General features: G+C 44.1%; 1 protein-coding gene across 2 annotated transcripts in view; it reads left to right on the top strand.

The window, feature by feature from the left end:
• Positions 1-12,136, top strand: part of znf827 (zinc finger protein 827) — a 74,077-nt gene extending 61,941 nt beyond the window's left edge. Inside the window, exons 12-14 of one of the 2 annotated variants that reach the window (XM_069167130.1) lie at positions 1,566-1,775; positions 3,999-4,176; positions 7,672-12,136. In XM_069167130.1, coding sequence (XP_069023231.1) covers positions 1,566-1,775; positions 3,999-4,176; positions 7,672-8,713 — 1,430 coding nt within the window. In that variant the 3' untranslated portion in view covers positions 8,714-12,136. The remainder of the gene's footprint in view (positions 1-1,565; positions 1,776-3,998; positions 4,177-7,671) is intronic. The other variant, XM_069167131.1, reaches the window with a different exon arrangement.
• The last annotated feature ends 3,085 nt before the right edge of the window (positions 12,137-15,221 follow it).

Here is a 15,221-nt window from a genome sequence, read left to right as displayed (position 1 = left end):
CGGTCTGAACCTCTGGTGGTCGATATGACTGTTTTTGTCTAAAACAGCTTTGTCCAGTTTATTGCTGACGTTTTGCTCTTGCACTGTGTGTGTGTATGTGTGTGGATGTGGGTGTGGGTGTGTGTGGGTGGGTGGGTGGGATTGTCCGGCCCAGACAGCTGAGGGGTCTTTCAGAGGCCACAGTGGCCTTGTTTATCTGGGAAGGTTGGCCCTTATCGTGCCTGAGGGGAAAAAAATCAATAGGCCTTGGGTCCTTTGGAGACGAGCTGAGTTTACGATGCCAGTGTGGCCATCTTTTAAGTCTCTCAGCCCGGTTTGGCATTTATCTCAGTCTCGCACAAGATGGACACCACCAACAAACACACAAATGTAGAGAAGAGGGGCTTACAGTCACTGTAAACTTCATAAACACGCATCCTCCCTTTTATTGTTGAAGATTTAAATAATTTTGTCACGACCCAGCCGTTGGTGAAGGTGTCAAAGCTTCAGGTGGTTAGAGCACAACTTAAGAGGGAGGCCTGACAGGCTGTAAAAGGCTAGTTAACTGGTCAACCATGTGGACACATCCAGGCAAGAGATGGCAGAGCTCAGCAGGTGTCACAGTTCAAACCGACCCCCCCGTGAAGCTGGACTCTGCAGGGGGAGGGAGGTTGGTCAGGGAGCGGTGAGTGTTTGCTTCTTGATTTCTCTTCTCATATCGTCAAAGTTGCCAGGAAGGCACAAGTGAAGCTCTTTGGTAAAACAGAAAATGGAATATTTTTTTAGTTAAGAGATGTTTTAAGGTCAAGTCCCAGTGGCTCAGAGCAGCATCCATTTTTCCCTTTAACTTGTATCCTTTGGCATCAGTCTTTGGAAAACTATGAAAGAAAGTACACACATGATAAATACTGCAGCAAAGGTGGTAGAAGCTTCCTCAATGTGAGATCACGACTGTAGTCAAAATAAATGCACTACTTTTATAACAATCCCACATGCACTAAATGTGTACATCCTCGTATGTTTGTGTTGGAGCCCCCTATTAAAAAGAGAGGTCAAACTTTTGGGGATCCGTGCAGGCTCTTCTCCCTCCTTTTCAATGCCTCCTGAGTGAATGCCATTTGTTGAGCTGTGCCCCGAGATGCTCCCGCCATCTTAGCTCCTTCGGCCATGACCCGCGCTCCTCAGCACCTCCTCCCCGTCTAATTCCCTCTCTCTGCCCATTGAATTGCCGACTTAGAGCAGGGGATCAATAAGAGCACACTGCATCTTGATTGGACTGGCAGCAGGGCCTCAGTCAGAGTGCAGGACTATCGAGGCTCCCTGCTTTAATGTTGTGCGCGTGTGTGTGTGTGTGTGTGTGTGTGTGTGTGTGTGTGTGTGCATGTGTGTGCGTGTGGATAACAATGAGGATCTAGAAACTGATTTTCTGCAAAAAGCAAAGCCCACAATTTATGCAGAATTTTTAAATATCTTTGTCCTAGGTTTTTCTTAAGAGATGAAGCTGCTATACTTTTTCCGCTATCACTACTTTTCGATCATTATGACAACAGTGTCTTGCGTTCGACCCTCTGGCCTCGTGTGTCCAGGTCTGAACTCAAGAAGTCCCCTCAGCGAGACCAAGAGCACCTCGTCGTCCCTCTCGGCCCTCAGCGACTCACTCAACAGCTCAGAGGGCGGAGACCTCACCCACGGTAACGAAGAACTCAAGAGCCTGCTAGCCCCGCCCTCCTCCGCCGGCAGCCAGTCCAGCTCCGGCAGCCACTCGGGATCAGGAACTGAGGACAAGTCTGACAAAGGCAAGGAATTATGGGAACTGTCAGATACACTCCATCATTTTAAAGCCCCTGAAAACTTGGCTTCAAATCTTCAACGTTCATGATTGAATAAGCAGTAATCAAAGTTGAAAAAAACATCTTCCTGTAAATTTTTTTTTTTTTAGATCAGTTGCTGATGTTGGTCAGATTTGAATTACAGTTTCCAAACAACCCACCAGCTTCCATCAGAAACTGATTGAAACTGACCACCAATTTCAAACCAGTTAGACGAGCACTGAGAAAAAGAAAAGCACAAATCTCTCGTGTGGAAAATCAACTCACCTCTTAAGTTTTGGCAGAAAAGTTTGGGTCCATCCTGGCGCCCCACCCACCCACCCACCCACATCTCACCCCCCCCCCCCCCCCCCCATTCCTCATAGTAAGCAGCTGATTGAGAAAGTAAGTTTTCAGGAGCTTTAAAGCCATTGAGCTCTTCTACACTATAATTACCCTGGTCTTTTAAAGGTCTATTAAGACTAAACACTCTGGGCGGGAAGGTGCTCACTGGGCGACAGACGTAAGAAGATGAGGCATCACTTACTTGCCTTCGTCTGGCCTTCAAAAATGCATCCATTAAATCAGCAACACTGCAAACGCTTCCCGCAGCCGCAGCATTACTTCGCTCGTGTGATTGAATGTAGTCTAGTCCAGGCTGTTGTGAATTATTTTCCCTCTTCTATTAGGCACCACTCTGCCAGTTTTACACACGAAGATTAGCTTACTAGTCATGAGGAATACTGCTGCCACTCAGCCTGTGGATATAATGATAGACACGTGTAGCTCTGGAGGCGCTTTCTGAGGTCTGACGGGATAAATCGCGGTTAGCACCGTCGCCCCGCAGTGAAAAGGCTCCGGGTTCGATCCCGGGTTCGATCCCGGGCTCGGGCCTTTCTGTGTGGAGTTTGCATGTTCTCCCCGTGCCTGCGTGGGTTCTCTCCGGCTTCCTCCCACCGCCCACAGACGCGCATTTCAGGTTTATTGGTGAATGAGAGCGTGAATGGTCTTCGTTTCTGTCTGTCTCTCTGTGTTGGCCCTGTGATGGACTGAACCCTGCCTTCGCCCAAAGTGAGCTGGGATCGGCTCCAGACCCCCCTTGACCCTGTTCAGGACAAAGCGGGTATAGATAATGGATGGATGGAAGATGTTGTTGTTTCAAACTGAAGCAGCAGCAACAACAACAACAACAACAACTGTGTGAAGTTGTGGTTGTTTACCAGTCAGGAGGATCTGAACTAAATATCAGGATTTGTTGTGGGAATCTCAGGATTCAGTGGTTTTTTGTTTTTTTTAGAGCTCAAGCCCTGTTCAGGAATCAAAGTTAAGATATCTCAGCTCCTGCTGCTTCTGTTTTGACTGATATGGTTTGAGGTAAACATTGAGAAAAAACAAATTTAGGGGGAAGATTTTTTTTATTTGTTTAAACTAACTTAATAAAGTGGAAATGTCGAGGGAAAAAAAGTGGAAATTAGATTTCGTGCATGAAGTCAAAATGCCTTAAACGCAGCGCTCCACATCTTCAGGATCAAACAACATGATCAATTGTGTCTTGTGATACAACGCATCCTCTGTATTGCGTGCAGGTGTAACCATCGACAACTTTGCATCTGTCCTTCTCCAGCTATTTCGGTCCGCATGAATGCAGCCACTTCCTCCAAGTTTCTGGTTTCTACTTCTGAACAGACCCAATTTTTTTTGGCACGATCTCTTTTAAAGTCCTAATTACCAAACTGTGTTCGTCCGCTTAAAGAGACATGATTTGCTTTTTGCTCAACACAAGGCACACAACGCTACAGAAGATCTCTTATAGAATCACCTACGCAAAGCAAGTAGTTTGATTTATTCTCAAAAGTTTGACTTTAATCTTGAAATGTAATTTTGCTCCGGAAATATAAAATGCAACTTTATTTGGACTTTTTTTTTTTTTTTTTTACTTGAGAGCAAAATTTAAAAACAAAATCCTACTCTTTATTTATTTATTTTTTTGTGTTCCTTTCCTTAATGCTCTTTTAAACTAGGCAGTAAGTAACTGAGGACAGAAATCGTGCTTTTTTTTTTATTTTGTTTTTTTTAATATATATATATACATACTATTTATAAAACCTGAATGCGTCATCAGACCACAACCAGACGCAGGTCAAACAGGACACCCCCCCCCCCCCCCACCGTCTTAACTCGCCTTTTTCTTCCTCTTTCCGCTCCCTCCAGGTTTTGAGTGCGTCTTCTGCAACTTTGTGTGCAAGACGCGCAGCATGTACGAGCGGCACCTCCAGATCCACCTCATCACGCGAATGTTTGAGTGCGACGTGTGCCACAAGTTCCTCAAGACGCCCGAGCAGCTGCTGGAGCACAAGAAGTGCCACACCGTCCCCTCCGGAGGGCTCAAGTAAGGAAAGCAAGTACAGACAGAGGTTCCTAACTCCGCCCATCCTCCCCCCCCCTCCCTCACCCTCTCAACTCACGACGCACAGCACATACGCGTTCACAGACCCGGGGGTGTGCCGGGAACCGAATAGTTCAATTTCACCTCATTTCATGTAAAAGAAACTTCAAGCTTGCCGCCGGAAATATACGATAAACATACACCGTAGTCCTGCAGCTTGATTTCAACTGACGGGTTTCGGTTCTTTCTTTCTTTTTTTTTTGAACTTTCTTTTCATTAAAAAGCTGCTTGTAGAATAACTTAAAGGATAAAGAAAGCGGCAAGCTCGCCGATATTATTATTACAGATGGCACACGTAAACTTTGATTTATTCGACAGAAACTGATCCGTGGTCCATTTGAAGATTATTTTAGCCATGTGTCTTTAATCAGGGAACCTCGCTTTAATGTTCATTATCCGCAGCCAGCAAATAAAATGATACAAGCTGTATTTTTGCTGCTCGACAGCCTCTCTTGGCAAGTAGGACTTATTAGACAGTGGTCTGTGGGTCTGCAGTGGCTGTTCTGAACAGACGGGAGAGTGGAGGAGATGGAAACGGGCTTCCCCTCAGGGCCTGTTGTTCCACTGCCCACAGCTGACAGCCGTGCCAAAGAAAAAATATCTGATGAGACCTGCATTCCAGAAAGCTACTTTTTTTATTTTTTTAACCCGTCCTAACGAAAACACTTGCTATCCTGTACTGTATGAAAATTTGTCGGCACACCCCCCGCCGGAAGATAATCGAGTGACACACTCCATAAGCACTTGTTTGATCACTCACATCTGTAACGTTAACAGTTCATCCAAATTCCCAGTTGCAAAAACTGATGCTAATGCTTTCAGGATTACTCGTTCTCATTTGACGCACAGCGGGGATTCTGTGCACAGGATGACGCTAATGGAAAAAAACCTTTGCAGGACAATGTCCGAACCCACGGAGCTGCAGAAAGACATAACCTTGGTGAATAAGCAGCGCCCGACTTTTGTGAGCGCAGACGCAATTGCGATTTTCATCATGGGACTCGAGCAGAGAGAGCACGTCGGGGTTTATGTCAAACCCCCAAAATTGGTTAATGAACAATAACCTTTGAAATGCTTCGGATCGCAAGGCAGTGAAGCAGTGAGGGGTTCTGAGAGACATTGAGTGACAGGCTGAACCTCGCTGTCCCGAGACCAAATAAGGCGCATCGGGTCAAGGAGCAGAACCGGGTGTGGTTTCCTTTGACATTCGGCAGGGTTGTGCACCAAGAACCACCACCACCACCACCACCCACCCAAACATGTTTGTCCCCTTAAAAAAAAACAAAAAAAAGAAACAGCCGTGGCTCTCCACCGCTCATGCTTACCGAATTTGTCTCCCAGCCACTTCCCTCTGTTCCCCAAAAATTCGACATCACATTCTCCGTGCGCTCTGCTCAGGTTCCGGGCCTCCGGTGAAACCACAAGTGCGCTCGCGTCGCACGCGTGACCGATGCTGACGTTTCATCCGGCGACGCAACTTACTCCGAAGGTTACGGCTTCCTGCCGCTCCGCGCTCGTCAGAGTTCAGACAAAACTTTAGCAATCTCGTCACTTTTTGATCCGCCCTCGTACAAATACACAAACACGCGCAGTTTTGGATCGAGTCGGGTTTTTTTTTGTTTTTTTTTAATCTCAACGGTCTCCTTAGTTATTTTGCCTTTTATTTTTTTATTTTTTGAATGAATTCTGATTAAGCAGCCTCGGTTTGTCTCCCCACACGCTTCCCTCTCCACCTCCATACTCCCGCGGGACCCTTTGTTGTACTGTGACACGTTTTTGTGACATTTCAGGCCTGTGGAGTTAATGTAAAGTCCATCTGCTGACCCGAACACACCACACGCTGACGGTGGTGACTTTAACACACCTTTAGGTTTAGTGTGGCAGTTTGGGGGAAAAAAAAAAAAAAAAAAGCTTCTACACATGAATATTTGTCTTAAAAGTTTGAAAAAAAAAAAAAGACTGTAGTAAACTTAACATTTGGTGAAGATTCATTTCAAGCAACACCAGCCATGTTTTTGTTTTTGAGTCGTCCCCATAACTCCAGTCTGTGCATGTGCAGAACCATTGAATATCATTATGATTACCGCCCCCATCTCCTCATAAACAACAATCTCTACATATGTGTTCTACATTTTTTTTTTTCTGTGCAGCCATCGGTGGCGTTGGCATTTTCTCAACGCTGCTAAATGTCTGGAAAATTACACGTCTGACTTGTGTCACAGAAAACGTAGATAACGGGACACAAATACACGAGCAGCCCCGTCCCGAGGTCAAAGATCCTTTTAGGAACTTGAAGACTTGCTGCTAGCTGTTAGTGTGAGCGAATAAAAAAACAAACAAAAAAGAAGAGGGGTTTTTTTTTTTTTCTAAATGTTTCTTCTGTCAGGTGTAAATGTTTTTGAAGCCAGATTGGTATTTTTTTTTATTTTATTTTATTTTTTTTTAGCATTTACAAGAAAGAATCAGAAAGTGAATATTTTCGATTCTTCTTCTTCGAGATCTTTTGAAGTTTTTTTTTTATATATATATTGAAGTTTAACCTTCTTCAACTCAACTTCTCTGCTCTACTTTTAATATCTGCACATTTTGGGGGTTATACTTTAAAGTCCGCCAGGGTTTACACTGTCTCTTAATTTACGTAAACCACATTTATTTATTTTTATTTTTTTTACTATCAAAATCAGGTAGAATTCAGCCAAACGGATGAGGAGAAAGTTAAACAGCCTTCAGGGAAAACTGCCTTTCGATTGCCTGCATTTTAGACCCCCCCCTACCCCCACCCCAAGACCACGTCCAATCCCCCCACCCCACCCCCACCCCCCTCGGCTAGTGTGTACATGTGTATGCACTCGAGCAATGCAAAGTGTTTCTGTACATGTAGGAGTGTGTAGAAAGGGAGAGAGGGCCTTGACCATTTCGAGGTTTTTCTGAGGTGATTCTGTTCTGCAGGGTTTGTGAAGCGCTTTGGGGTCCAGAGCAGATGAAAGGTGCTATTTAAATGTAAGTGCCACTCCATTCCTTCATTTCCCTTCATGTCCTACTGCTCCGATCTTTTCTCCAGCCTGTCACCCCTCCTCCTCCTCCTCCTCCACTCTCCCTCTTTTCCTCCCTCCTTCCCACACACACACACGCACGCACACACACACACACACACACACACACCTGATCACCTCAATTCTTCCACCATTAAAACTGCCACACATACCACCATGAGTACAAAGAACTGTACATCGTACACTTTTTTTATTTATTTTTTTTTTTCCCTTGATCTGTCCTTTTCCTCTTCATCATTCTGTGTTCTTAAATTTCAAGGTTGTGTTACACGGTTGGAAAACGCACACTTTCCTTTAAACTGTCTTTTTTTTGTTGTTTTTTTTTTTGCTCTTTGTGTGTCCCGTCCTCCGTCCCTCCCCGCGTCCCTCTTGTTGCGTCAAGCAGGTGCCCTTTTTGCATCTACTCCACCAATCGTCCAGCGGCCATGGAGTGCCACCTTAAGACGCACTGCAAGATGGAATACCGCTGCCGCATCTGCCAGGGACTGTGGCCCGACCAGGCCTCACTGGAGGCCCACATGCGCGGGCACCGCCTGGGCAACCACTACAAGTGTGAGCAGTGTGGCTACTTGTCCAAGACGGCCAACAAGCTGATCGAGCACGTGCGCGTGCACACGGGCGAGCGGCCCTTCCACTGCGACCGCTGCTCTTACAGCTGCAAGCGCAAGGACAACCTCAACCTGCACAAGAAGCTGAAGCACGCGCCGCGCCAGACTTTCGGCTGCCAAGAGTGCCCTTTCACCACCACACACCCCTTCGTCTTCAGCCGCCACCTCAAGAAACACCAGAGCGGAGGGACGACGGGGGGGCCGGACGGAGGCTCGGGAGGAGGAGGAGGAGAAGAGGAGGAGGAGGAAGAGGAGGAAGCGCTGGGGGCGGGGGAGGAGCCGCCACTGGAGGGCGCGTCGCCGGGGGGCCCGTCGTCGCTACGGACGCGCCGGGGGCACTTCCTGTTCAGCGGAGGAGGCAGCAGCGGAGGGAGCGGCAGCAACAGCCCCCTCATGAGTCTCACCGCGTCTCAGGCGCTCCAGTCCGTCGCTCTGTCGCTCACACTGAGCAGGTCCCGGCAGCTGGACCCCGGCGGGCCTCCGCGCCGCTGGGTCGGCGCCGGCGGCAGCGACACCGCCGGGGGCCCCGGCGGCGTGAGCGGCGGCGCCTCCCTCTTCCTCCCCTCCTCCCGCCACATGCTCGAGCAGTACAGGAACTACGACCGGGCGCACCTGATCCCCCTCACCACCCTGTTCACCCACAACAGCCGCTTCACATTCCACCCGCACCTCCACTCCAGATGGCGGCCGGCCACGTCTCCTCTCCTCTCCTCCTCCTCCCACTCGGCGTCCCCCTCCCGCTCTTCCCCCTCGCCCTCCTCCCACAAACACTCCTTCCTGGCCTACCTGGGACTGATGGAGAGGGCCAAGACTGCCTGACCCCCCCCCCCCCCTCCTCCTCCTTTCCCCCTCCCCCGCTCTTTCCCCTCACTCCTCGGACAGTGGTGTGAATGACACTTGACCACTGCAGTGGGAGCAAACGTCTTTTCCAATCAGACCAGCAGGATAAGCTGGACCAGACAAACATATTGAAGAAAAGGAAAAAACTAAAACTAAAAAAAAAAAAAAACATTTATAAGAGAAAAAGGCTGTACATGCTAAAAAAAATGCATTTATATCAAGAAGCTGCTTTTCTTATCAGTTCTATCAATTGAATTATTACTACTTCAAGTACTACTCTATTACCTTGTTTTCCGTTTTTAAACATCTGAATGACCTGGACCCAGTCGCATTATCTGAGGAAACTAACGTATCTCAGTTTTATAGATATTTTTTTTTCCTTTAGTCGTTTGACGAGATAAAAAGACGAAAAACAAAAACTTGCAAGTGCTACATTTTAGTGCATTTTTGTCTTTTGCTATTATGCATCGAAATAGCATGCCTGTTTCTGTGTTTCAACGAGCTTTGACGTCATTAGGAAGCTACAATTCGAGATATCCTGAAGTGTTTAGCGGTGCAATGTGGACAGAACCAATGAAACGGAATGCTTTTCATTGACAAAGGCACGTTTCCAAAGCAATGCCTCAAACCACGCACTTACTTATTTATCAATCTTGTACATAGTTTTGTAGCCCCTCCCCCTTCCCATCGTTTTGATTTTGGTTGCTTTTTTTTTTTTTTTTCTTTTTTTTTTTTTTATAACGGTGAAACCGTGTTATGCGTAGCTGCCGGCTGATACCGCTTCTGTCTCAGAGTAAATGCAGCTTGTTTTGTAAGCTCACACGACACAAAATAAGCTGCGATCATGTAAATATGGAAAAGAATCAATCTGACCCATCGCGTGGAGAAACTCACGTTTTTTTTTTTGTTATGAGATAACAAATAAGTAGCAAACGGATAAGAAATATGCGTCGAGAGGGGAAACAATGATTTCTGAGACCAGGTTGATATCAGCCGAGCATTACATGCAGAACTATGTGTCACGCACCTAATACTTAGAAGAGATATATGAGATAACTGTTTTGTGGAGGTGACCGGCTCCGGGTCAGCGAGCTGCCCGCGGCCACGGTCACCGCAGGCCGATTCAATGGTGCTTTTTGGAGCTTTTTGTAATTTTTGTGTACAAAAAAAAGAAAAAAAAAACTGTTCCAAAATGACTTGAATGAATGTATTTTTGTTTATGTACATGAAAAAGAAGCGATACAGAAGTGTGAACAGGGACGTCTTCTGTGCTGGTAAAGACGGGAAAGTTAGTGTGTTTGGTGGCCTTTCGGTGTCTTTTTTCCTCTTTTTTTTTTTTTTTTTTGTCTTTTATGTTGTTGTTTTTTTTTTTATTTTTTTTTTATTTTTACTTTTTTACTGAGCCTTTTACATCATAATAAACATTTTCTACTAACATTCATAGAGTTCCCGTTGTGAGAAGAAAAACAAAAGTTCCTGTTAGGTGCAATGACGAAGAAAAGCCATTCATTTGTACAGCATTGTGTTCAATGGCACTGGCTTCAGTTAGGCTGGCAGACATGGTACTGCTTTTTGCCCCCCCCCCCCTCCCTCCTCCCTTCCTCCCTCCCTCCTGTCAACCTTTTGAGTTTTAATTGCACTTACTGTAGTTACACTTCAAGCCAAAAGCACTTAAACCTTTTATTTTCCTTTTTTTTTTTTTTTTTTTTTTTTTTTTGTAAGTGCAAACTTAGATCCACCAAGTTAGGGTAATGTGAAGTGGGCAGCAGTTGCTGGAAATGACTCAATCAACACCCCTTGGTCTCACATTTAGACATTTCTGGTGGTACAAAAAGGGTCTGCCTCTGTGAAATCGGAGAAAGGAAATGAATACAAATTGCATGAATTAGACAGTAGAGGTCAAGCTCCCCCTGGGAACTAAAGGTCCCAGGCTAAATTGTGATCGCCAATTTTGCACAGTGCTGCACTTTTTGATGATGAGAATATGTATTTATCCGTAAAATGCTCAAAAAGAGTTGTTTTTTTGTTTTGTTTTGGGTTTTTTTGCAAGATAGGGCAGCTTAGTAGAAGCATTTTATTTTGAAAAAAGCTTTACCCGTTATTGATTGCGCTTGTTTTTCCGAAGTGGTCTTGAAGCCAAAATCCCTTATTTGTAAAGGGATTTTTTTATTTTTTATTTTATTTTTTTTATTTGTCCTTATTGTTTCCATTTGTCTATTTTACTTATGCATTTTTTTTTTTTTTTAAATGAACTATTGTTTTGTTGCTTTTTTTTTTTTCTACTTAAATCATGTCAGATAAAAATGTTGATTGGACAGAGAACATGAATTGTCAAGACCAAAATGTAAGCCGCCGCAGGACGTGATGTTAGGATTGAATCCGTCACGTCCTGCTCTGGAGTGATGCCTCAATCCCCCCCCCCCCTCCCACCCCCACCACCACCCCCCTCAACCTCCCCCACCCCACCCCACCACCCCCTCCCTCCCCCCCATCACCCCACGTTCTACAAACTGCTGTTTGTTTGTTCCTTTTTTTTTGCTCTGTCACAATGTCTGGCATGCTGTCTCTAGAGTGAAAGGAGCATCCCTCCAACACACACACTCTCCTTGTACTATCTACGTTATCTTTTATACTCTAGTGCCACTTGGTGGAAGGAAACCACCTGAGACTTCTGAGAATGAGTCAAACTAATTGTCAGGGTCCAATAGAAAAAAAGATAAAAGATTAAAAAAAAAAAAAAAGAATAAAAAAAAAAGAAAAGAATGTGTCCACTCTCGACACCTTTTTTTTTTAAATATGTCTGCCTTTTAATACAGCGTAATCATGAATGGCTGCACTTCTTTATGTCCCCTTTAGTTAAAAAGGCAACAGGGCTCTATCCTTTTGAACAACAGTGTTCTGAAGCACTTATTCTGTTTGTTTTGCCTGTTTTTAAGCAGCAGAGACCTTTTTTTTTTTTCTTTTTTTTTTTTTTTTAAGCTTAACTACCTTTTCAGCACTTCAGAGTATGCATGACACGGTCCTCTCTCTACTTCTTTAGCACATAATTGTGTTTAAAACTAACTCTCTGGTTTAGTTAGCATCCCCCTGCACTGTCTACAATCAGTTAGCTTTAAGTTTGGTTGTATTTTATGATTAGAAAAGGCTCAACTATCTTAACTTTTGGCACTCGGTGAAGATTGGTATGTGCTGTACAAAGCTTTTTTTTTTTTTTTTTTTTTTTTTTTTTTTTTATTACTCCATTGTTAAGGCTGTACAGGGTTGTGACGATAACTGGTAAATAGACCATTTGTACTTTTTTCGGTTTTGTATTTCTTTTCTTTGTTTGGCATTATTTTATGTTCAACTTGCCAGATCTAAATGTAACAGGATTTGAAAGTAAAGCTTACATCAGATATTATGTCACTTGTCTGTTTTGTTGATTATTTTACATTTATTTACTACTACAAACTCTCACACTTTCATACATTGCTGGGTTTTTACATTACAGATCGAGTTGTTCTCTTTCCACAGAAATATAAATTTACACAGTACAATGGCAAAAGTTTTGATGATTATTTCTTAAGATTTTTAGTTGAGGAAAAATACAACATTTTTGTTTGTTCCAGCCTCTCAAATGCAATTATTTTTTTTTTGCTTTACTGCTATCATGTGTCATTTCATATTATTTCAAACAGAATAATTTTGGTTTGGTGGTCTAACAAAACAACATCTGAAGATGTTCCCGTGGGTTTTCCAAACATGCAAGAATTAATAATAAAAAAAGAATCATCAGTTGGAATCCTAGCTGAGTGACCATAGCGTTTGACTATAATTTGTGTCGCATATAATAAATCATTAAATCTTAAGCAGCACTGGTCAAAACATGCAAAACAAATTTTTAACTCGACTGAAAATGAATGAAATTAGGTTTTATTTTACAGATTAAGATCGGATGTAATTTTTAAAGATCTCCAGACATGTTTTAACATGGATATAAAATGTTGTACTTTGAATAATAACTTGTTTCTGATATGATTTTCTACAAAATTTAGTGGTACAAATCCTTAAAATGACCTCCGCTTCATGTCACTCATTACATTTCTAAGAATCGATTAATATGTAAATAGATTTTGTTTATTAAGTTTTTATTAAACTTTTATAAAATTATTAGATTAACTGTTGGACACACGACGTCACATACTTCACTGTAAAGTCCACTAGTGTTTGTGCCTTGGAAGTTTCAAGTTTTTAAATCACACCAGGTTGAGTTGAAGTGGATTGTGTTTTAAAACTATTTGTGATGTCACAAATCCTGCTGGAAGGCCCGCCCCCAAAAAACATTACATTTCAACTGCATTGAGCAATTTTATTGCTTGAATTTGATCATTTAATGGGATTTTTAATAGATTTTCCATGTTATATTATCAATGTCAGAAAGGAAAACTGTATCAGTTCATTTGAAGGTAAATCTTTGCAGAGTTTTCAACTAAATCTCATTGGCTTCATTTACAAATTGCGTTTGCTCAGTATTCTTGATATTTACTTGATTATTTTTTCGGGAGTCACTTCCCTCCATATACTGACAAAGACAGTAATACTCAGTTGAAAGCGCTGGGAAAAAACAAAAAAACAAAAACAGAAGAACAGAAGGATGAAACTAAAAATGTGACTGTCCAGGGTCAAGAAGGAACATTGAAATGAAAATAGTTAAATTTATATATTCACATTTCAAACTGAGCAAACTGCTAAAGAAACACGCGTGGTTCGATCGAAAGCTACGAAACAGCTAGTAAACGGGCCATGCGGTGAGATTGTTTTCTCAGCAACAATAAACTTAAGTTCCTCCATCACCACCTGGGAAGGAACGTCAAGGCCTTGGCGGCTCCTCAATAATTCTGTCAGGGGAAAACAATAAGAAAGGAGGAAGCGAGAGAGATCGAAAGTTAGTTTTTCAACCGATGAGAACGGCAGATGGAGCAGCTCTCAACCAGCGGCCAGGCAGTTGAGGAAAAGCGCTGATCATCTTTGAGGGACATTGCATTCTCTAATTTATAACGGTGGCGTGCCGTCATAATAATAAGGAATAGGATCGGTCATGGTGTCTAGCTGGTGTTTTTATTAGAGCGATGGGAGGTCTCTGTGCCTCTCCTTCCTGTGTTGTGGTAATGAAAGTTACAGCACGTTCTCGCCCAGCCAAAGGTTGGCCCTGCCTAATGAAAACAGATGAAGCAGAGATAAAGTGTTTGCCGACATTAAGGGACTCATTTATCACCGTTAGCCCCCGGAGCTATAGAACACCTTGGTCTGGAGCTCTCCTTTAACAGGCCCTGCCTCTCAGCACACCGGTGGCACACTGCAGCCCTTCAGGCACACGCACACCTCCATCTTTCCCTCTCTTCCTCCATCCATTTGCTGCACGTTTCGCGTTGTCCTCGCCGGTCGTTTTACTCGCCGCCTCCGTACGAACACGCCGTCTCGTTCGTAGGGAAGAAGTTAAGAGTGAGGGTTTAACATGTGGAAAAAAGAAGAAAAAAAAAAAAGAACGAGATTTAGTGGAACCTTTATCAAATCGAAAGGATTTGGCAGTCCTTGCGGGACCCCCATCGCCGCGCCCTTGATGTTGACCCATGTGGGTTCAACAGCTATCCGAAACCCGATCTTTTCTGTTGAGGGGCCATGTTCTCATCTAGCTGCTCATCTTGCCTGTGTATTAATGAATCTTTTCGGCTGTGTTTAAAGCTGCTTAATTAAGTTCAAAGCAGCGCTCGGGGCACTGTGCGCCTGCTCAGCTGACCTCCCTATGAGTGGAAGTGTTGATTAGGAAGTAAAGAGACATGGAGGCACTGCAGGGGATGGCTATTGATTGAAAGGATGGAAAAACCTCATTTGGATTTTGTGATTGGAATATCGCACTGGACAAGGGGGCTTTTTTTTTTTTAAGTCACTCTCTGAATAACAATAACTCCATTCCTGCGCTGACAGTTTGGTGAAATTGCCAACTAAGTGAGGAATTTTCTGTGATAAGACCAAACGCCAGAGTTTTCCCTCATCCCAATAATAGCCCTTCACCCCAGCCCGAGCTGTCTGCACAACGTCGACCTTTCGACACCACCTCGTGAAAGTTGGCCGCTGTCGATCGATAGCGTGTTAGCTTTTTGTTTGTAGGTTCAGGCTGCCTTGGCTTTATTACAGCTGCTGAGAGTCATGGGGGAGTCGTGCACGGCTTTGTGAGAGAGGAGCTCCCTCTTGTTTGCCAAAAGTGTAATCCCGCCGTGACCCGCCGCGACCCTGCCCTGAGAGGAAAGCTGCTTAGACAGAAGTGCGTGTCTGTGGGAGCTCCCAGCTGCCTGGCCTCTCTCACCGTCTCTCTGTTCCTCTCTATTTTGCTCAATACGTCCACCTCACTCTTAGTTTTTCCCTTTCTAGCGGCATCTTCCTATCGCAGAGAGTCTGTACCTCTACCCCACAATCTGTGCTCTTCTTTCCTCCTCTGCCATTTACCTCC

The sequence above is a fragment of the Embiotoca jacksoni genome, unplaced genomic scaffold (genome assembly GCF_022577435.1).
Source record: "Embiotoca jacksoni isolate LCO1_2020_lvr unplaced genomic scaffold, fEmbJac1.0.p SCAF_4, whole genome shotgun sequence".
Classification (NCBI taxonomy): Eukaryota; Metazoa; Chordata; class Actinopteri; family Embiotocidae; genus Embiotoca; species Embiotoca jacksoni.
Note: the sequence above shows the minus strand (reverse complement) of the source record. Positions and strands in the feature narration are given on the sequence as shown.